We start from the raw sequence: 21491 nt of genomic DNA on the forward strand, positions 1-21491 counted from the left end.
TCATTGTCTTGAAATTGCTACTAACCTTACATTTGACTTTTATGAGCTTACTTGAAAGTTTTACACATAATGAAATACAAAGCATTTGCATGTGTCCCTGTATCTATCTTAAATTTACAATTTTATACTTATTAATAACTAAATCAACAGTCCATTCATCATCTAATCCTTTTATTTGAAAGTTCAATAAAAAGTTCTGAAGGAACCTCTTCCTCATTTAGTGCACTTATCTTTTAACTGTAACTTTCTGTCATTAGTTTTATACTTTTTTGCAAAATGATTCAGCCTTTCACGTTTTCTAAAATCTTTCCAACAGGTGGGCATGCTCTTTCAGGATGATAAACTACACACCTCAAACATTTTCAGTTTTGACTTTCCACTTAGCTTTTTTTGAGGGTAACTTTTAGTCCTCAAAATATCCATTTCCATATTTCCAAGTCCTTTTAATTGAGTTACGACCAACTCCTCAGCCCTACAAACGTGTTCCGATGTGAAATAATTTTGGATCAACTATCTTGCTTTTACTCTGTCGGATATCATTCCACACATTTCACAGTCTGTCATTAAAGAGTCACATAATTGTCCAGACTCACAATATTGTAATGTGTTATTTGTGTCCAAACTCACTATTATGTGCTTGCAGCTTGTTCAGTCGAGTTCAGTGCTTTCTCCCCATTTCCTTTTTTTAAAAATATACTTCTCTTGAGTTATACTCTTCCTTCGTGCATGATACAGTAATTTTCAAATTTCCCCTGCAGCTTTTGCTTACCATATTTCTCACCAAACTGGAACCTATTAGACTCCTCAATCACCTCTTCTCCAGCAAGTAGAAACAAGGCTGCCTGAAATTTCTCATTTTTTATATCAGTTTCACTAGCCACAAATACACCTCAAAGCTTTGTTTTTATTTTCTCCAGTTTTCTGCCACATTTCCCATAAAACCTATCTGGAGTTTGGTCCAATTACTGTCCTGGTACCTTCCAAAAGTTCTTTCTATTTTTCTGAAACCATGTTACATTTGGGGCATCACAACAAACATAGAAATAATAAGTAACACAAACGGGATATTCAGGTACATTTGACTATTCTGTTCCAGATATACAAGTGTAGAGAACCAACGGCCTGCACACACAACTGGCTCTTTCGATCTCTTCAACTATTCTTATTACAATGGACTTCCAAGAAGTACCACTCATAAAAAATTGGCTTTCCAAATTAGACTGAGAAAGTAAATTTTCTCCCCCATCCAACTCTATTTTTAATACCTCTACATAGCAAAGTCCAAAGCCAGTTTGGTGTAGTGGTTAAAGGCACCAGGCTAGAAACCGGGAGATTGTGAGTTCTAGTCTTGCCTTAGGCATGAGGCCAGCTGGGTGACCTTGGGCCAGTCACTCTCTCTCAGCTCCAGGAAGAAGGCAATGGCAAGCCACTTCCGAAATCCTGCCAAGAAAACTACAGGAACTTGTCTAGGCAGTTGCCAGGAGTCAACACTGACTTGAAGGCACACACACATACACCTTAACAAAGACCACAGCATCCTGATCTAATCTTCTCAATAAACAGGTGACAGTCCTCATGGCATTTAAAGGGGAATTAGAATCTTCAGATGTATCCTGTTAACCTTACTTCCAAAATAGAAACACAAGGAGGCTTTGGCAGAAAAAACCCAAACCAACATCTGTTTCTTACTGGCAGGTCATAAGAATATACTGCAAGAGAAGTATACATAATAAATGTGTTCTGTTTGATTTTGGCTTAGCATGTTATGTGAACATAGCCGTTGTTGGTTTTAAACCATGGTTTTGGGGTTAGCATGTATAGCCGAGCTAATGTTATTAACAAAGTATGGTTAGAACTGGTTTAAGATACGGAAACCCAGTCAATGTGAGAGAGATTTGAAACACAAGTTGTTAAACACAATCTTATAAAATTTCTTCTTGGAAACTTTGCCTCATCTTGCAATAACCAAAAGGGTTTATTTCTTTTACAAAATAACTGAAACTTTGGAAAAGGGCTCTCCGAAAGACCTGGTAATGTCATAACTAGAAACATCTATGTGACAGGCTAAAAATGTGCAGCTCTATGGGGATTTTACTGTGCATAGAAAATGCAAAGGGGATACACTTTATCTTGCATTTGTAACTCACCTAAGTGCCATCTTTTTCTGTTTCAGGAAGAAAAGACAGAATATCTGCACAATATCTTTTGATTGATTATGCTTGGAGATATGTGCATAGGCCCTGCTAATTGCTGAGCAAAATTACCTTCGTGGAATACTGAATTGAGTCTCTGGACTGCCTCTGAGGGTTGATTATAACTGAATGTCATGTCCTTTCAAACAATGCCGATGCAGGAAGACCAGCACTGCCTGTTCTGTGCCAAGTATAAACAAGACATGCCGAAACTTGCTGCAAGTATAAACAACGCCTTGTCAGCTTCTGCTGCAAGCTGCAGGCCAGAGCAAGAAGGAACCATCCTTATGGGATGGTTTTAGATAGCAAATGCTGAGGGCCTTAGGGCAGTGATGAGGAATGGGGGGCATGGAGCTAACATGAGGCATCCATTTAAACCCATCGGTTAGAACCTGCTGCCCTCAGGTGTAATGGAGGACACGGTTGCCACATTTCCGGTGCAGGCCAAACCGGTTGCCTTCAGTACACAGCTTCCTGTACATCTTGTCTTTTGCCACAGGCAAGAAATGTCTTAGAGCCTTTTCTCACTAGGAACATTTAGCATCACTCCTGCCTTGCTCTGATATAGGGATATGCCTGGAAGCCCAGCCATCACTGCTAAATGCATAAAAGCTTTTTCAAAATGTGCTGCTTTCCACATATGCTGGAACAACATTCAGAGCTTTCCTTCACGAAGGATCTTGAGCTGAATTTAGGCCTTCTGAGGGTAGCAACATGCTAATTAACTCTTCACAACTGGACTGGCATCATGTGCCCCAAACAACCAAGTTTGTCCTTGCTGATCATCAACCCAATGAAGCAGTTAGTTTTGTTAAGTCCAGAATGGATGGATTGGTCCTTCTTACAGTCCATGGTACCCTTAATAATTGTCTCCGATTCCATAATTTGAAGATTTCTGTCAGCGAAGGTGAGACCCCCACTTCATCTCGCTTGCCATCTTTTATCTTTTAAAAAAATGTCTTAATTGATTTTATTGTAATTTGATTGTTGTGAGCTTCCCAGAGTTGTTGAAAGTCCAGTGGCATACAAGTTTAATAAATTATTATTATGGATATTATCTTCTCTCACTCTGAGTGTTCACAGCTATCCATTATACTCAAGAACCATTGCCTTAACTATCCTGATTTTTGCTGTTCTTGTAAGAAATACGGTTTGCCTTCATGATCTTATCTAAATCTATCATGGCCTTCTTCTCTAAGATTAATCTCCTCTGAATTTCTTGAGCAGGCAGTACACCTTTATCTTTTCTTGAACCAGATGGGGGAAAATGCTCCTTTTGGGATCTAACCCTTTGCAGTTGATTGGGGCCATGTTGGCTTTTCTTTTCTTTTTTTCTGGTAGATTAAGAACTACAATGAGCTGATGTTGGAGGAAAATTCTGAGAGTGGACTGCAAGAAGATCAAACTAGTCCATACTCCAGGAAATAAAGCCGGACTGCTCACTTGAGGGAATGATATGAAAGGCAAAACTGAAATACTGTGGCCACATAATGAGAAGACAGGACACCCTGGAGAAGATGCTGATGCCAGGGAGAGCGGAGGGCAAAAGGAAGAGGGGCTGACCAAGGGCAAGGTGGATGGATGATATTCTAGAGGTGACAGACTCTTCCCTGGGGGAGCTGGGGGTGTTGAGGACCAACAGGAAGCTCTGGCGTGGGCTGGTCCATGAAGTCACGAAGAGTCGGAAGCGACTGAACGAATAAACAACAACGAATGTTTTTTTTTTTAAAGTCCTTTTAAAAATGAATTCCAAATGCTGACACAATACAGGTCAAGGGTTTGCTCCTTGAGAACGCAAGAATAAACGCTTTCTTTAGAAACAGCCCTACAACACACAGCAACGGCGCCCAAAATTAGGAGGAGAAACAGACGCCGCAAGATTCTAAGCGCAGACCCAAAGCCTCAGGACCACGCGCCCCCTAGCCCGCCAACTGGCAGCCGTTGCTCCCGCGCAGGCGCCGCCTTGCCCATTTTCCGGCAGTGTGGCTCCTTTTCGCTTTGCGACAGCGGAGGAGAAAGCCGTTTGCGCTTTACAGCGGAAGGGCTACGCCGAGCAGATCTTCCCCTCGCCGCTGGCCTGTTCCTCTTCCGCGCTTTATGGCCGGGCGCGAGGGGCGGGGAAGATGTCTGAGAGGAGGCGGGGAGCTGGCGGGAGAAGCGAGGCGCCCGAAGCGGCGGCGGGAACGGAGATGCCGGCGAAGAAGCAGAAGCTCAGCAGCGACGAGAACAGCAACCCTGGCGACCTGTCGGGAGACGAGAATGTGAGCGGCCCGCCGGGAAGGCAGTGAGGGGGTGGCCGCCGCGGCGCTCTTCGCCTTCCCGGGCTTCTTGGGAAGGGCAAGGCGGTCGGGGCCCGGGCCTAGCGCGTCTCCTAGCAACCGAGAGGGATGGGGACAGCCCTTCTCGCCTTGGCTACCATTCAGAGAGATCAGACCATCACTCCCGCCCCAATATGCTGGCTGGGGATGATAGACCAGGATGGTGGAGGTGGAACTGCAACCCCATCATTCCCAGCCTTGTTATGCTGGCTGGGGACGATAGGGCTGGAGGGTGAAGATGGAAATGCAGTCCCATCACTCCCAGCCCAAATATCTTGGCTGTGGATGGTGAAAGTTGGCTTGAAGTTGCTATGATCATTTGCACATGTTGATTGGGAATGATGGATTTGGAAGGACCAGTTTGAAAAGGAATTGCTGTGCTCCCTGAGGTATGTTGAAATATAATCCTCTCTTAGGTTATCCACTGGGGACAATGGGAATTCCCTGATAATAGATTTTATTTTCACAGGCAGTAGGCATATGTCAAAATAAAATTATGCAAATACAAATAAACATGTCAGAGATAAGCTTTCTAATTTGTTTGTATTCTGTTTTCAGAATATTTGGTGGGATATTCAAGCATAAGAGGTCATTCTCAAATTCAGAGGTAGTACTGGCCAGACAGAGGGTTGCTGTCTTAATTGAAAGCTTAGCCACCCAATAAAACCATTGATTTATTGGCCAATATTGAGAAGGATTCAGAAAGAGGTTTTTCTTGTACAAGGTTACCTAAGATTTTAGATTTCCCTATACAAAGTCTTCTCCTTTTTCTTCCACGTTCCAGAAGGATTCCTAAGCTTTTTGAATTGATTGGCACATCTGGAATTTTAAGAATGCAATGTGGGATGTTCCTCCAAATAGGTCCTGTTTTGCTCATGAACAAACATGATCACCATCAGTGTTTTTCAAACTTGGCAATTTTAAGATGCATGGACTTCAGCTCTTGGAATTCCCTAGCCAGCATGCTGCCTGGGGAATTCTGGGAGTTGAAGTCCTCACATCTTAAAGTTGCCAAGTTTGAAAAATACTGCTTACCATGATGACATCCCTGATTAAAAAGAGCAGTTTACTAGCATAACTGTAACCTCCCTCAAATATTTCCTCCTAAAAGACATTTCCTCCTATCTTTGCCTAGTTTTGTCTTTCTTGCTTAGTAGGTGCACACTTCCTAGTAAAGCCACCCATCATTTTTATTTTCTACGAAACCTTTGGTGACCAGAGTCTGAAAAAGATGCTGGAAGCTAGTGCTTAAACTTGCAGCATGCCACCTTCCCATACTTAATGTTTTATAAAATGAAACAAAAGTGGCTGTTTGCAAACACAGTGGTGCCTCCTGGATGCCACATTATTCTTGTTTGTTTAGAAGTGCCATTATTATGAGGCAGGATTATATTCTATTGCACCACTGTGTTTGCAAACAGCCACTTTTGTTTCATTCAAGTATCTAGTAGCCAGTTTGATGTAGTGGTTATGGCACTGGGCTAGAAACCGGGAGACCGTGAGTTCTAGTCCTGCCTTGGGCATGAAGCTGGCTGGGTGACCTTGGGCCAGTCACTTTCTCTCAGCCCTAGGAAGCAGGCAATGGTGAACTACTTCTGAAAAACCTTGCCAAGGAAACTGCAGGGTCGTGTCCAGGCAGTCTCTGAGAATCGGACACGATTGAACGGATTTTTTAAAAATATCTAGTGGGGTTTTTTTTAATACTCTTAGCTAATCTTTTCAGAAACTTTTGTTTTTTCCATCATTCTGGAAGAGCTCTGCATTTTGGACGTTGCTGCTGCTGCTGGGTTTTGGTTTGTATGAAATCCACTCTGTTTTATGTTTCAGGACGATGCTGTTAGTATAGAGAGTGGTACTAATACTGAACGCCCTGACACCCCTACAAACACCCCAAATGCTCCAGGAAGGAAAAGTTGGGGGAAAGGAAAATGGAAGTCAAAGAAATGCAAATATTCATTTAAATGTGTGAACAGCCTCAAGGTATTTGCTGGCTTAAGTATTTCATGGTGTTTGCTGTTGCCTGATTTAAAATTGTCTGTCTGTCTGTCTATCTAATTTGTATGTCACCTCAATCACAAGACACTCAGTAGCTAACAAGGTATAAAAATACAATAAATATAAAAAGCCTAAGACAGATAAAGCTCAAACAAAATGTATGGCATCAGACCTCCCCAAAGCAATCTTGAAAAGCTCCATCTTCAGTTTTTTCCGAACAGCAAGCAATGTTGGAGACAAACAAATCTTCATTGGAAGGTCATTCCAGAAGGTCAGCCTCATCACCAAAAACAGGGCTTCAGGGCTTCAGTCCCCCATATCTCCTGACAATGGGGGATAACCAGCTACTTCTCCCAGTGTGAATAGAGTGATTGGGCTAATTATAATGAGTAGGTGTGGGTCTGCAGATAATTAGGGTCTGGATTCAAAGATCTACAGTACTTTACTGGTTCAAATTATGTAACTCAGATTTCAGTTTCCCAAGTCAATAGCTCACAAGGATTGCTGTGATGGAAGTAGGTATCAAAAAGAGATTGTATTTGCAGTATGGTGGCTGGAACATAGAAAACTGCTTTTGCCAATAAGTCTCTTGCCAGTATTGATGGAATCTCCCCAGGGTTTCAGAAATTGAACTGGATATCTTTTGCTTGCAAAGCAGGCAGTGTACCAGTCCACTGTGCTCCAGATACCTATTTTAGCAAGTAGCTTTAAATAAAACATTCTCCAGTGCTTCATCTATTTCAGCTTTTTTAAAGAAGTAAGTTCAGCTAATGTCTGTTTCAGCATTCTAGGAAAGTCTGTATGTTTATATGAGGGACGTGTTTTGCCTCCTGAAGATTCTGGGTTCGATTCCACATTGGCATAAGAAAAATGCCTGAAATCCTGAAGAGCTGTTGGTCAGAAATGCTGAACTCAATAGATGCTGGTCTGACTTGGTAGGAAGCAGCAGCTTATGCTCCTAAAACTAGGAACATCTTTAAAAAAAAATTGGCATATTACTAAATTAGGAACATTTCTTTTTTAAAAAACTAATGTAGTATGTTATTTTCTTTATGGGATAGTAAGGTTGTTCAGAGATACATCCTGCAAATACTAAACTTAGTTATACCACATTAGTGTTAGATTTCCCGGAAGTTCATCTCTTTTCATAGTTTTTTTTAAAGTATCTTTGTTACAAGTTCAGTATCTGATTCATATGTTGTTATAGGAGGTGTGCCTGGGTAAAACTGGAACAACAGGAAGTTGTAGTTTAGCTGTTGACAGGAAATTGAAGGGTGCACTTTCTTTTTGGGGATGGCTAAGAACAGCAGCTGAACATTATAACTTTCCTTCAAGACATTCATGGAGAGGATTGTAGAAGCGTAGCCCTTATACGTAATACTGAAGCCATAACAACTGTTTTTATTTTGGATAGAAGATATTTAATCAAAACAGATTCTGGAGTTGTTTCTGGACTCAGCTGTTGGGCTCAGCCTATTATCCGTTCTTGCGGTTTAGCCTTTTCTTTCTGCACCTTTTCTCCCTGCCCCCCAAATGCTGCCTATAAACTTTATATAACGTTAAAATGCCCTCCAGATGAGCTTGACGTTCAGGCACTTCATGAACGCATCTATATAGTTGGAATTGGCTTGCCATTGCCTTCAGGATGCTTTTCCATGTCCCAGGAAAGGCTACTGCCTTGGTTGTCTCTCATCCAAGTACTAACTTGCTTAGCTTTTGAACCCGGACAAGGCTGTCCAGGTGCAGCTGTCAGCTGGCTGTATGGATCATCCATTGGGGAAAAAGTATGATCTGTTTTGCGAATATTAAACATGCAGACATCTCCTTTTGTAAATATAAGCAGGATGCTGCATACTCATAAGGTATATTACTGATGTTAGTGGCACAAAGTCGTGGTTTTGTAACCAGAATAATAACTGAATGGAAATGTCTAAAAAGGGTAAGTACTTAAGTACTGGCAGGGGGTGATAATATTCTGTAACTGATTGCCACCAGTCCTCTATTTAAGTTGGAAGTACTGCTCATTGGTTTGGATCCAGCTTTGTACATGCCCAGCCATCTATACTCTAAGATGAGTAATTTGTGCACTACCTTATAAAAGCTGTTAGGTTAGAGGGCAGTGGAAATAGAATTACATACATACATACATACATACATTTACTTACTTACCTACCTACCAACCACTGCCCATCTCTCCCAAAAAGGGGACTCCTTGATGGTGGTTCTGTGATTGTGGAAGTTGGTGTTAATTGACAGCTATCGAGCCCTAACATTTAGAAGCAGGGCCGCGTTACAACTTTTGTGGGCCCTAGGCAGTTTTGCCTTTGTGGGCCGCTGCCTCCATAAAAATAATATTAAAATTATATTTCATAAGATTTTCAATATTTTCTTTGTAGTTTTAAATAGGGAACAGTAAATAATATATGTATTATTTTGCAATAATAATCAGTTGTTGATGGTTAATCATGATATCTGTCATGCATCATCAGTTACTAAATTTTAGTATTCTTGTTTTGCCTATAGGTTACAAATAAGGTCATCGGGTTGTTGTTCACATTTTGTGCTTTTCTTGCCTGTTTTTTATTAAAAGGCATGAAAATAAATAACTTCTTAATTGTTATGCTTTCAGGGTTTTTTTTAAAATTTCACAGGCCCTAGGCACTGTGCCTAATGGATAAGTCGCTCCTGTTTACAAGCCTTAACTTAGCTCAAAAGACCCTTTGTTTTCTTGGTCTATGATCTCCATTTCCTTTCACTAGGAAGGAAAATACTGTCTTGCTCCATCAAAACTCCTATTAACCCAGGGGTGGGTTTCATCTCATCTGTAGGTAACGTTTGGCAAGATATTTTTTCCTCCGCTACCCACATCTATGAATCAAATCACACTATAGATGTGTATTAGGACCAACATCTTTCCCTGCTAAATTTGGCTGGAGGGAGATAGAAGTCTGTCCCCCATCAAAAATTCCTGTTCACCTAAATTTAAGTCCATCTGTACCCCATATATGCTTGTGTTTCTGTCCACCCCTTCTTTAACTTTCTCTGTGCCTGAGAAAGAAGAACATAATAGGCAAGGAGTGGAAATGCTTCCAGCTTTTTAGGAGTAACTGCACGTCAGTGTGATAGCCATTTGATGGTTAGCCATGACTTTATGAACATTTATGTTCAGGACATTTGTTAATGTTGCCAAAGCTCCATAGATCTCAGAAATCTTCCTACATCTGAATCCAGATCTAAAGTTGATTTGACAGTGTTTAGGAAGATGGCAAATAGAGCTTTCCCTCTAATAATACTACCCTTCAATCTTAACATTTTTGGGAAGGGGACACAAGTTTTTATTACTGTAGATTAGTCATTTTGTAGGTACATGTGGCCAGTCAGTATTATATGTGGGCATGCAATAGCCTTTATATTATTGGTTGTTATTAAAAGTAGGTCAGAAAATGTCTTGTGTAACAACATGGTATGTTCCAAAGTAAGGTGGCAGTAAAGCAGGGGTGAAATCAACAGGAGGTATTGTTTTTGGCAGTATCCATATACTACTAGTTACCTATTTGGCTTGGTTTAGAATGCTTACAGTTTCCCAGTTGAAACTATGGTTGAGTCTGTCCATGTGTTGTGAGATTAAGGAGTCCTCATCATGTCTTCTGACTGCTAGTTGGTGTTCGTGGATGTGCTCTGCTAGTCTTCTGCCTGTCTGTCCTACATAGTGGCTGTTACAGTCTTTGCATTGTATGTTGTAAATAGCTCCTGTTTTTTCTTCTTGGGCTATTGGGTCTTTTGGGTTGCTTAATATGTTTTGAAGAGTTTTAGTTAGTTTATGTGCTACGGTGATGCCATGTGGTTGTAACAGTCTGTTGGTGGTTTCTGAGATGTTTCTGATGTATGGCAGAGTTATCCTTTTCATAGTTTCCATTGGTTGGGTTGTACACTACAACCCAACCATAGTTTCAACTGGGAAACTGTGAGCATCCTAAACCAAGCCAAATCCAAAAACGCCAGAGAATTCCTGGAAGCCTGGCACTCAGACAAAGCAGCCATCAGCAGACACATAGAGGTAGACAACATTTACATACCATTCAAAAGAGACAATAGAAAAGCCAAAAGACCAGTGATCTCCCTTGCCAGCAAACAACACCCAGAGATGCAAAAATCAACACTAGGATTAACACCAGATGAACCATCGAACAACACAGTACACCCTAATCAAGGAACTATTAACTCAGGCAATCAACCAAGCAGCAAACAACAGCCCAATCAAAGAACTCCCAAGGAGAGAACAACACCCCTACCAACACAAGCAGGGCAAGCCACGGTATATAAACTGAGAGCAAGGCCCACTCCCTCTTTGCACTGAAGATGTTGCCTAGCCTGGCAATGAAATGTCTGCAAGAAAAAAAAAAAGGCTCAGAGAGCACCAAGGACTCCACAATTACGACAATTGCAGTGTCCTGTGGTGACATGATCGCCATTTACAACCTTCCCTGCCAGCTTCCAACAAGCAAAGTCAATTGGGAAGCCGGCAGGAGGTTGCAAATGGTGATCACATGATGTTGTGCTTAACAACCACATGAGATTTGCTTAATGACTGCAACTGGAACTGCTGTCGTAAGTTGGAATGGTCACATGACGTGCTTTATGACTGTATCGCTTAGCAATGGAGTTCCTGGTCCCAATTACTGTTGTTAACTGAGGACTACCTGTACAATAAACTTGTTTAGCATACTTATGTTCCTGCTGAACTTGTTTTAACACTGAATGAAATGCTATGGTTTGAAGTTGTCTTGTTTCTTTTTTAGGAAGATCACAGTCAACCATTATTTGGGGTGCAGTTCAATTGGCACAGCAAGGAAGGTGATCCCCTGGTGTTTGCCACTGTTGGCAGCAACCGAGTGAGTGGCTTGTGAAAACTGATTTGGGGCTTCTTTCTTTCTAATAGAAGAGAATATCTGTTGCTCAGGGTTGAACTGTGGAGTTCTTGGTGTTCTCTGGGCTTGATTACTTACTTGCAGATGTTTCATTACCCAACTAGGTAACATCATCTGTGCAAGCAAACCCCACACTCACTTGCACGTATTATGTTACCTAGTTGGGTAAAGAAACATCTGCAAGTAAGCAATCAAGCTCAGAGAGCATGAAGAACTCCACAGCTTCTCTCCTTCTCTATCTCCTGAATGTCTGCCGTCTTACTTTTGGAGGCTATAGAGTGCCATTTCCTGAAAAGCTGAATGGTGCTTTTGGTTTCATGAGTTGACTCCTGGAACTTGTGATGAGGTGGGGCAGCAGAGAGCAAAGTTGGTTGTGGTTGCTGACTGCAGCCCACGCAGTGTGCCTCAGAAGTGTAGGCTTTCAAATGAAAAGCACTGGACCTGTTCCACTGGGGATATGGGGAGTGGAGAATTATGCCAAAGTTTAAAAATACAGTGCAGTCTGGCCATCTAAGCTGATTGAATTGTGACTTCTTTTAGTTAATTTTCTGTGTATTTATTATATGATGTAATTCTTGCACTGAAGGATCATAGGCCAACTTGACTCCCCCAAGACTTATACTGTATCTGTCCTTTAAACAAACAACCCCTCCCCATACACACATACATATTCAAGGTTACATTGACAGAGCTGAGCAGGTCTAAAACAGTTGAAAAAAATTAGGTCTGGATAAATGCATTATGGACATACCTAAGTTAAGCTGTTTGTATAGCTTTTCTTTCCTTCCTGCTGCTGTAGAAGAGTTAACTTGGTTATTCTGAACTTCTATATGGAAGGGCTTAGCTTTGGGAAACAGGAGCTTTAACCTCTTGTGTTTTGTCCATCTGCAGGTAACTTTGTATGAATGCCATTCCCAAGGAGAAATACGGCTATTGCAATCCTATGTGGATGCTGATGTATCCTTTATAATTTTCTATGTTTCTAGGACTGTTTTCAGGGAGGCATCATAGCTCTCACTCTTTAACTAGGCCATACCACAAGATCTGTTAAGAAGACTTTATTTTGTCCAGAGGGAGTGAAACCAAATGATCTTCTGCCCTGTGGATTTTGGTCCTCATTGCTTATTAGTCCCAACTGCATAACAATGTCTCTGTTTTCTTCCCCCTCTTTATCCCCTGTTGTCATTTCCACATGAACGTATGGTTTCTTTTGTGTAAGCTCTGGTTCCAGAGGGATCAATAGTTTTGCTGTAGTTTTCTGCCATGATCTCTTAGGATGGCCTTGAGCACATCACACTTTCTTAACCCTCCGGGAAGAATGGGTCACTTCATAAGGTTCTGCAGACTTTAGTAGTGATAAGAGATTACAAACAATGAGAAACATGCTGTCACTAGTTATATATTTAAGCTGCTATTTAAGTATTTTGGATGCTTTGCTGAAATATTTCCTCTACTCAAGAGAAAAAAAAAGTAAATGTTGAAATATCTTTGTGATTTACAAATGATTCTAACTATTTTGTGCATTAACTATTTACAAATGATTCTAACTATCATGTGGTCATTTTTTTTCTTAAAGCCCTTTTTGTTTTTACCTCCTCTGGTCTTATTTTTTTCATACCTCTTTGTTTTATTGTTAAAGAAAAAAGGAGCTGAGTCAGGAACCTGTGTGGATGGGCTGTGCTGTTATTCTTTGAGCTGCATGAGATGAGTCCTTGTGAACCAGCTTTATCACCTAGGACTGGTAGTGGAATCCCTGTGTGCTGATTGTGATCTGGGATTCAGTCCTGCTGCAAAAACTCCTGCCTTCTCTGATCTGGGCCTGAGTAATTGTGGAAGCTTAAGTCTAGCATGTCAGGAGGGCCCAAAGTGAGAAAGGCTGGCATAAAAAGTAATGTGATTGATTGGAGCAGCGTTTCTCAACCGTGGCAAGTTTGAGATGTGTGGACTTCAACTCCCAGCATGCTGGCTGGGAAATTCTGGGAGTTGAAGTCCACACATCTTAAAGTTGCCATGGTTGAGAAAAACTGGACTGGAGTATCTCATCAACCTCTCTGCATTCCAGAAGCCTGAGAATAGAAGCATGGCTAATAGGAACCATAATTAAGAACAGTATAAGGACTGTGATTTAGAGAAATAGGTTTCAGAAGGATTGAAATGACATTGCGGGAACAGTTTAATCTTTATTTTGCAGTTGAATCCTTTTCTAGCACGTCTGCAGTTTTTTTTTTTGCATTCCCTTGGCCTCATATGAACTCCTCTGCTTTCTCTTGTAGCTCCCTGGAATAGCCTTCTCCATCTGGTGTCCTCTCAGCAGATCAATAACTATGCAGGGAATTTATGGGAATTGTTCTCCAAAACATCTGGAGAGAACTAAGCCAGAGAAAGCCGCCCTAGAGCTATGGGCTGTTAATATTTTAATGGCTGCTGCACATGTTGAACATAATCCCGCTTTTTGAGGGGAGATGGGCGGTGACAGAAATTTGAATAACAAACGTTTGGCTTGTATGTGATTTTTATACCAAGTGGCAAAATCATTTGTGCAAATGATTGAAGGAATAAATTATGCTTTCACTAAAAATAACATACTTTTAAGCTGCCACTTTTTCCAAATGACTGTCTTAAGTTGTGCAAACATTTTTCTATCACTGTCAGTGGAAATTCCACAGTTTTGGGTATTGTGCTTAACTGCATACTTCAGGCAGATGAAAACTTTTACACTTGTGCGTGGACTTACGACAGCAATACAAGCCACCCTCTTCTGGCAGTGGCTGGCTCACGAGGCATTATTCGAATAATTAACCCCATTACGATGCAGTGCATAAAGGTGAGTTGATACAAGCGGTAAATATGAGGTTCAAGAATTGTCTCTGGCTTCTTAATACCAAATATATGGGGTGAGAAGGGGACCAGAGAGCTCATGCTTAGCATGCAGAAGGCTAAAGTTCAGCCCCTCCAGGAAAATCTGGGAAATAATCCTGCCTTAAACCCCTAAAGGTTAACTACTGGACTAGTTGCACTAGAACTCTGGCTTGGGATAAAACAGCATTGTGTGCTGCCAGAAAGAAACTGATCTCTGAATTTTATTGCAGCATTATGTGGGCCATGGAAATGCAATAAATGAATTGAAATTTCATCCGAGGGATCCAAATCTTCTTTTGTCTGTTAGCAAAGGTAGGAGAATAAATTCCTTTTAACACTTTTATGAGTAATATACTGTATTAGTGTTCTCTTTCTGTACCAGCAAAAAGGGGAACAAGGGTGGCTTTGGAATTGACAAAGAAGCACATTAAAAGGTTATAAAACTTAAAGCTAGTGCTGGATAGAGACTTAGAAAAAGCATACTACCCATTGTTGTGTAAACAATTAAAGAGATATTTATTATTGGCAAGAACTTGAGAAAACAGTTGGAATATCCAGCTTTAACAAAATGTTGGTTAAGGATTTTAAAGAATGTTATATTTCTTATGACTTGAAAATTAGTTTAATCCAATAGAAGATTGCATTTCACGTTTATTGGGCATATCAGTGTTAAAAAATGGATTTGACTGCCAGCTTCATTATGCTAAAAGTGTGAAATGGTTGAAGGAATTCTTGTTCATATGACATGGGTATGTCCCACTTTTACTCTGTTCTGGTTTAGTACTCATCAGTTTGTTAATATGGTGTTACAAAGATCAGTACCATTTAAAGATACAGATGCATTTTTGAATTACATGTCAACAATTTGAAATTTATCAGTTTATGAGGGAATATGGATTTCCTGACCACGAGGCCCAGGAAAGCAATATTACTCTTTAATGTTTATGATTTTATTCCCTACTGACAACTGTGGTCAGGCTACAATCACTACACAAACAAGCAACCTCTGGTACTCCAGATCAGGCCTGTACAACTTGTAAAGTGGAAAGGGCCACACTGATAGATTAAAAGAGCATTGTGGGCCGCAAAAGAATACCTGGCACACCAGTCAGCTCAGCTGTTTGGTGGCTACTGTAATGGCAGTAGTACTGGAGCTGGTGGTGGTGAAGCCTGGAGGTACTCGGCAAGTCATCTTTGGGGGTGGAGTGTGTGGGGTGTGCAGTGAATTTATTGGCTTTTTAAAAAACACCAGCAGGCTGCATGTTGGGCAGGGCTGCTCCAGATGTTGCTCAACTACAGCTCCCTAGGAAGCAGGGTCACTGCTGAAGGATGCTGGGATATGTATTCAGCAATATCAGGAGAGCTGTCAGTTGCTTTCCGCAAGGCTCGTGAAATAAGATAGGATCGAACCGTGGTTTTGCACCGTATGTTGTTACAGTAAATGATACTTTTTTTCAAAATAGAACTTGGAATTATTGAAAAACTTGCTTTATTTAAATGAGATAGTAGATGCTTTCTGCTTTCTTGTAAGGTTCACACCAACTTTTTTTAAAGAACTAAGCTATGGTTATTAAACAGAAAAGAGCCTGTCTGTTAGATGGAAGTTCTTTGGCAGCACAGATGTTTGAAACCTCATGTGAGATGTTGGCCTATTTCTTTCAATTAAACATATCTTTCTGGCACCTCTGGACAGTAACTTGCTATAGCTAAGTAGTTAGCTATAATGTGTACTTATAAATGAGGAATATGTTAATGGTGAGATTTATATGGATAACACAATCTAATCTGGTTGATTGGACTTTACTAGATCATGCACTCAGATTGTGGAACATTCAGACAGATACTTTGGTTTCAATATTTGGAGGAGTCGAAGGACACAGAGATGAAGTTTTAAGTGCAGTAAGTCCAATACTATTACATAGTTTGGGAAACTCTTTGGAAACCATTTTGTAATTGGTTTTTGTACTGAAGCAAAGAGGAAAGATAAACTTTAGAAAATTTAAATAAGGGTGAACACTTCATGATAAGGTTTATTTGGGGATTTCAGTGTTTTCTGGGCTGTTGTCTTGCTTTTATTTCAATGTTGGATACAAAACTTAAAAGCTGCGACTTTGTGTGTTTTGCATATAGGATTATGACCTGCTTGGTGAGAAGATAATGTCTTGTGGCATGGATCACTCTCTTAAGCTCTGGCGAATCAATTCAAAGAGAATGATAAATGCCATCAAGGAATCCTATGAGTACAATCCCAATAAAACTAACAGGTAAGAACAGTTCAGATCCCAATGCTATACTTCCCAGTTCATTCTAAAAGTCTTCTCATGAAATCATGTATCCTCCAAGATAAAACCAGTAAGTGCATGGATTTAGAAATGGCTTAATCTCAAAACTGAGAGTGTAATGGTTAAGGGGCTGGAATAGGAGCAGGGAGGCCCAGGTTCTCATCCCCTGTCAGCCACAGGAGTGCATTGGTTGGATCTGGGCCAATCGCTGTCTCTTAGCCTGACCTATCTTACAGGATTGTTGACCTGTCTTACAGGTGGGTGGAAAATGGGAGGAGAATTCAGTGGGTGTATACTAGTGTCATGTGCATCGGATTCAAACAGCATCGGTATCTCGTTTTATTTGGTTATACAAGACATACTTTACAGAATTTAACAGTAAATGTGCCCTTACTAAAACATTGGAAGTGTAAAGCTTTATAGAGCAATATTAGCATAAAAACCAGCAAAACAATTTGTTTTTGATTCCATAATTTTATTTGATTCTTTAATCACAGTTTCTTAGTTCACACGTGAAAGGAAACTGTATTCCGTACATAAATACTTGCACATCGTGCTGTTGCCTTTGCGGGCAAGCAGTGTTCTGCAAAGGCAGAAACTGAGTAAGAAATAGTGAAATAAACTAAGGGTAGGAGAATAAGAGGAAAAAAGACAATTAACTAAATGTAGTTTTTACCAATACCATTCACTATGCCTCTCCATGCCTTTTTGTCATTTCAAAGCATCCTTATTTCTGCCATGTACTTTACACTGCCTTTTGTTCTTTAAACTCTTCACTCTCTCTCTTCTTGAGGATCTCTTAAGTACTCCTTTCCCAGTGCATTCAACTTATATGTTTCTTCTGACATGCCCAACTCCAATTTCCATATATATTCAAGAAACCAGAATAGCTTCACTGAACCTGGGGCATCAGAGGAATTGCACCAACTATTTCTTTGTTTGTAGACTCACATAACATTATGTAGTGTGTTTTAATCAGAGGTGTAAATTGTCAGGAATTACACAGTATTTTTTAAACCTCTGTCCATTTTGATGGCCACTATTGCATTCAGTGCAGGTGTCTTCCCCACTCACCCTTGTTCTTCTTGTTTTTTGCACGTCTTCCTTCTTTGTCTGCAGGCCATTTGTTTCTCAAAAGATTCATTTTCCTGACTTCTCTACAAGAGACATACATAGGAATTATGTTGATTGTGTGCGATGGCTGGGTGATCTGATCCTTTCCAAGGTATGGTATCTGCCATTTTAAAAACACTTTTTTGTTTAAATTATGTATGTTTTGATATCTAGAAGACAGCTTCAAAGCTGTTTACTGTCTGAAATAAATAAATTGAAGAGAATAGACCCACACCCTGTTGCTATTTCTTTCCAAAGTAAAATAAATTGTTAACATATGTTAAATGTTTCATATTAGCTGCAGTTTGGGTTAATGGGAACATTTTGTTGCTAATATCGTTTTCTTTTTTTCCCCTCTCTCTCTCTGCAGTCCTGTGAAAATGCCATTGTGTGCTGGAAACCTGGCAAAATGGAAGACAATATAGATAAAATTAAGCCCAGCGAGTCTAATGTGACTATTTTAGGGCGATTTGATTATAGCCAATGTGATATTTGGTATATGAGGTTTTCTATGGATTTCTGGCAAAAGGTAAAAATCATATAAGATTGAGAGTAGAGTAGTATAAGGAATAGCCCAATGCTTTAATTGAATGTAGGGTGTTGTGAAGCAGCTTGGGTGTGTGAAGGATTCATCAGGATTAAACGGTCCATCTATGTACAGGGATTAATGTTGAATAGGAAAAATGGGGTGAGTGACCAAGTTAATCAGTTGTAATATGCCATGGTCCTGGAGAAGAGAGGCTGGACTTCAAGGGTTTAATGAGTATGGTGTGATTAGAGATTGTCTTACGGAGATTGGTGCCCTGTGGTCTTCATTACTGAATGCCTTTAGATTTTATGGGTGAATGAAAAACGACAGGTAGTCCTCAAGTTACAATGGCAATTGGGCCCAGGACATCAAACCACCGCATCACTTAGTGATGGCACTCCAGGTAGTCCCAGTTGCCATTGTAACCCCAAGATGTGCAGGTCATTAAGCAAGAAGCAATGGGGTAAGGTGAGGAGGGGGGGTGCTGCAGGTGGCTGGGGGAGGCCCTGGGAGGCCTGGTGCAGGCCGCATGCATGTTGGAGGTGGGGGTGCTTAAATCTCAATGTAATTTAGATGATTTTTCTGGGAAACAGGAAAAGCATTTCAGGTGTTTAAAATAAGATAAACAGTGGAATGAGAATAGTAAGTCAACAGGGCAGACAGTTCAGTCAGACTTCATTTACACCAATCAGTAGTGCTTGCTTTTGTGCTGATCCCATATTTTCAGATGTACTTCTAACATGAAGAATGCCAGAAGTTTCCAGTTTTTTTTAAACACAGAACCTAAAAGGTTTCTGTAGTTCAGGATCTACCTATATTTTTAATAGAGAATATACTTAAGCTACAACCTTATTAGTACATGATGATCTAGTTTTATATAGTTGATGCCTTCAAGTCAGCCTTGACAAGTCCCTGTAGCTTCCTTGGCAGCATTTTTTAGAAGTGGTTTGCCACTGCTTCCTTCCTAGGACCAAGAGAGAGTGATTGGCCCAAGGTCACCCAGCCAGTTTCCACGCCCAAGGCAGGGCTAGAACTCAGGCTTCCCCATTCCTAGACCTGAACCACTAGGCCAAACTGGTGCTGTAACTTCCTGTATATACAAACCCCCAAAATATTCCAATGGCTTTTTCACTTTGCAGACTCTTATCCAACCTGGCGTGTTCCAGATGTGTTGAACTATAATTTCAAGGCAGTAGTCTACACGTCTGGAGAGTACTGAGCAGGAGAAGAAGGGTGACCTAAACTGTAGTGTATAGGGTTTTATGAATTACTTCAGTTAAAAATGTTCAGTCATACAAACTATTTTATCCTAATAGCCTTGCCAGAGAAGAAGAGAGAAGGTCTCGAGCCTACACTTCATTTATACATTACTGAACCATAGTTCAGGACCATGGATAAAGCCATTTGCTTCAAAATGCTTACAGACACATGGAGTGATAATTCTATTGTTAAAATGTAGTATTTAGCTTGAACAATTTTTTTGGAACAGGGATTAAGCTCCAGGCATTTACTTGAGCTGCCTGAATAGGAAGGGTTTGAATATATTTTTGTTGAGAAAAACTAAAGAAAATATTAATTACAACAACTCTGTGCCACAAACAGGTAGACTGTGATATTGAACAACCCCTTTTAGATCCGTTGATCCTTGTGTCTGTGGCATAGTATTGGCTACGTATGTCTTCTGTTCTGTTCCAGATGCTGGCATTGGGCAATCAAGTTGGCAAACTGTATGTGTGGGACTTAGAAGTAGAAGACCCACATAAGGCCAAGTGAGTATATATGAATCATTTATGTTGTCCCACTTCTTACTTGTAAGCATTGTGAAGCATGGATGTATACCTGAACCGTTATGTTTTAAATTGTAGTTGGAAATATGATAAATAAATTTTTTAATTATTTACATTTTGGGTTATAATTGGTATGCCTTATGTTTTGACAATGAAGGGAGGTCACTGTAAAATAACTGGAATACAGACACCCACATGCACCCCTTAATAATCTATGTATAATCTCCTTTTTGTTTCAGATTAAGAATGTATAGTAAACCCTCAATTTAATCAACCGATGGAGAGAAAGGGTATCTGTTGAAGCAGGGTGTCCATTAAATCCAAACAAAATTTTATACATGCGTATTTTATGCATTTTATGCATATGTAAAATGGGAATGGGATTTTGTCCATGTGGATTTTTCACCTTTTACAAGTGCTTAAAATAGCGAATTGGCTTTATGAATGCATGGGACCATACAATATATTGACAGATTTTGTCCATTGCATCTGAGGTTCTCTAAACTGGTATTTAACAGATTAAAAATCACCACCTTGTGATTCTCTCATGTGCATGTAACAAATTAAGGGTTTCCAGAACCTGGGCCTTTATAGATGGTGTAGATTTACCTGATGTAAACCTCTCAGGGCCATTTACCAGAGCACACTATTATTATAATTCCAAAAATGTAAAGCGTACATTACAGTATATTTGCAACAGCACGATAGAAGTATTTTTTCCCCTCCTTTCTTGTATCTGCTTTTTTTGTCTGGAGAAATATTTCCATCTGAATGAACCTGTATCTTCAATCTGAAGTTATTAAACCGGGATCCAATTTTGCAAATTCACTGTATCTTGATCTGCTTTATGAGTGTAGACAAAGTTTTCAGTGAGGTTGGGGGAAGAGAGCTTCTTAAAATGAAGTTTAAAAGAATTAGGTCCTCTCTATCTTCTGTATTGTCCAATGTGCTTTCTTATGTGACTTAACACTTAATTTCTTTTAATAGATGCACAACTCTTACTCATCCAAAGTGTGCTGCTGCTATTCGACAAACCAGCTTTAGCAGAGACAGTAGTATCCTTATAGCTGTGTGCGATGATGCCAGTATCTGGCGCTGGGACAGACTTCGATAAATTGCGGCTTTCTGAGAATTATACTGCTTTTTTTGCCATAGCAATTTCTAACCTGCTGATACTGTAAATGCTTTCAGAGTAATCTTTCCTTGCTTCTGTCAACAGCTGAACTTAGTGATGTTTGCATTTGGTTTGGTGGTATTGTCCTTTTAAAAAACTACTGCTTTTTAATAAAAACATTTTTGTACATGTTTAAAAATTATTTTACTTTTGGTGTTTGAAAGTTGGAAAATTTCCTCTGTATTAAATAGATATTTGCTATTTTGTAAGTTTTGTGAACTAAATGACAAGCAGAGGTAAGTTTGTGCATGTAGGAGGGACAGATTTGATTAGAAGCAGAAAGAGAACATTAGTTCATGCAGGATTCTAGTTCC

The 21491-nt window shown here is 40.1% G+C and overlaps 1 protein-coding gene across 1 annotated transcript; it reads left to right on the forward strand.

The window, feature by feature from the left end:
• Nucleotides 1–4306: 4306 nt before the first annotated feature.
• Nucleotides 4307–21316, forward strand: EED (embryonic ectoderm development). The gene is made up of 12 exons (XM_063305896.1): nucleotides 4307–4453; nucleotides 6338–6490; nucleotides 11305–11397; nucleotides 12325–12390; nucleotides 14132–14257; nucleotides 14523–14604; nucleotides 16100–16191; nucleotides 16423–16556; nucleotides 17694–17799; nucleotides 18058–18216; nucleotides 19912–19985; nucleotides 20991–21316. The coding sequence occupies exons 1-12, from the start codon at nucleotides 4316–4318 to the stop codon at nucleotides 21115–21117; spliced, it is 1350 nt and encodes a 449-aa protein (XP_063161966.1). The 5' UTR covers nucleotides 4307–4315; the 3' UTR covers nucleotides 21118–21316.
• The last annotated feature ends 175 nt before the right edge of the window (nucleotides 21317–21491 follow it).

Source organism: Candoia aspera, chromosome 5 (assembly GCF_035149785.1).
Source record: "Candoia aspera isolate rCanAsp1 chromosome 5, rCanAsp1.hap2, whole genome shotgun sequence".
NCBI classification, from domain to species: Eukaryota; Metazoa; Chordata; class Lepidosauria; order Squamata; family Boidae; genus Candoia; species Candoia aspera.

Coding starts and splice junctions, on each gene's coding strand:
- EED (XM_063305896.1), top strand. CDS start 4,316: ATGTCTGAGAGGAGGCGGGGAGCTGGCGGGAGAAGCGAGGCGCCCGAA. Junction 6,491..11,304: donor AATGTGTGAACAGCCTCAAG/GTATTTGCTGGC, acceptor TTTCTTTTTTAG/GAAGATCACAGTCAACCATT. Junction 14,605..16,099: donor TCTTTTGTCTGTTAGCAAAG/GTAGGAGAATAA, acceptor GGACTTTACTAG/ATCATGCACTCAGATTGTGG.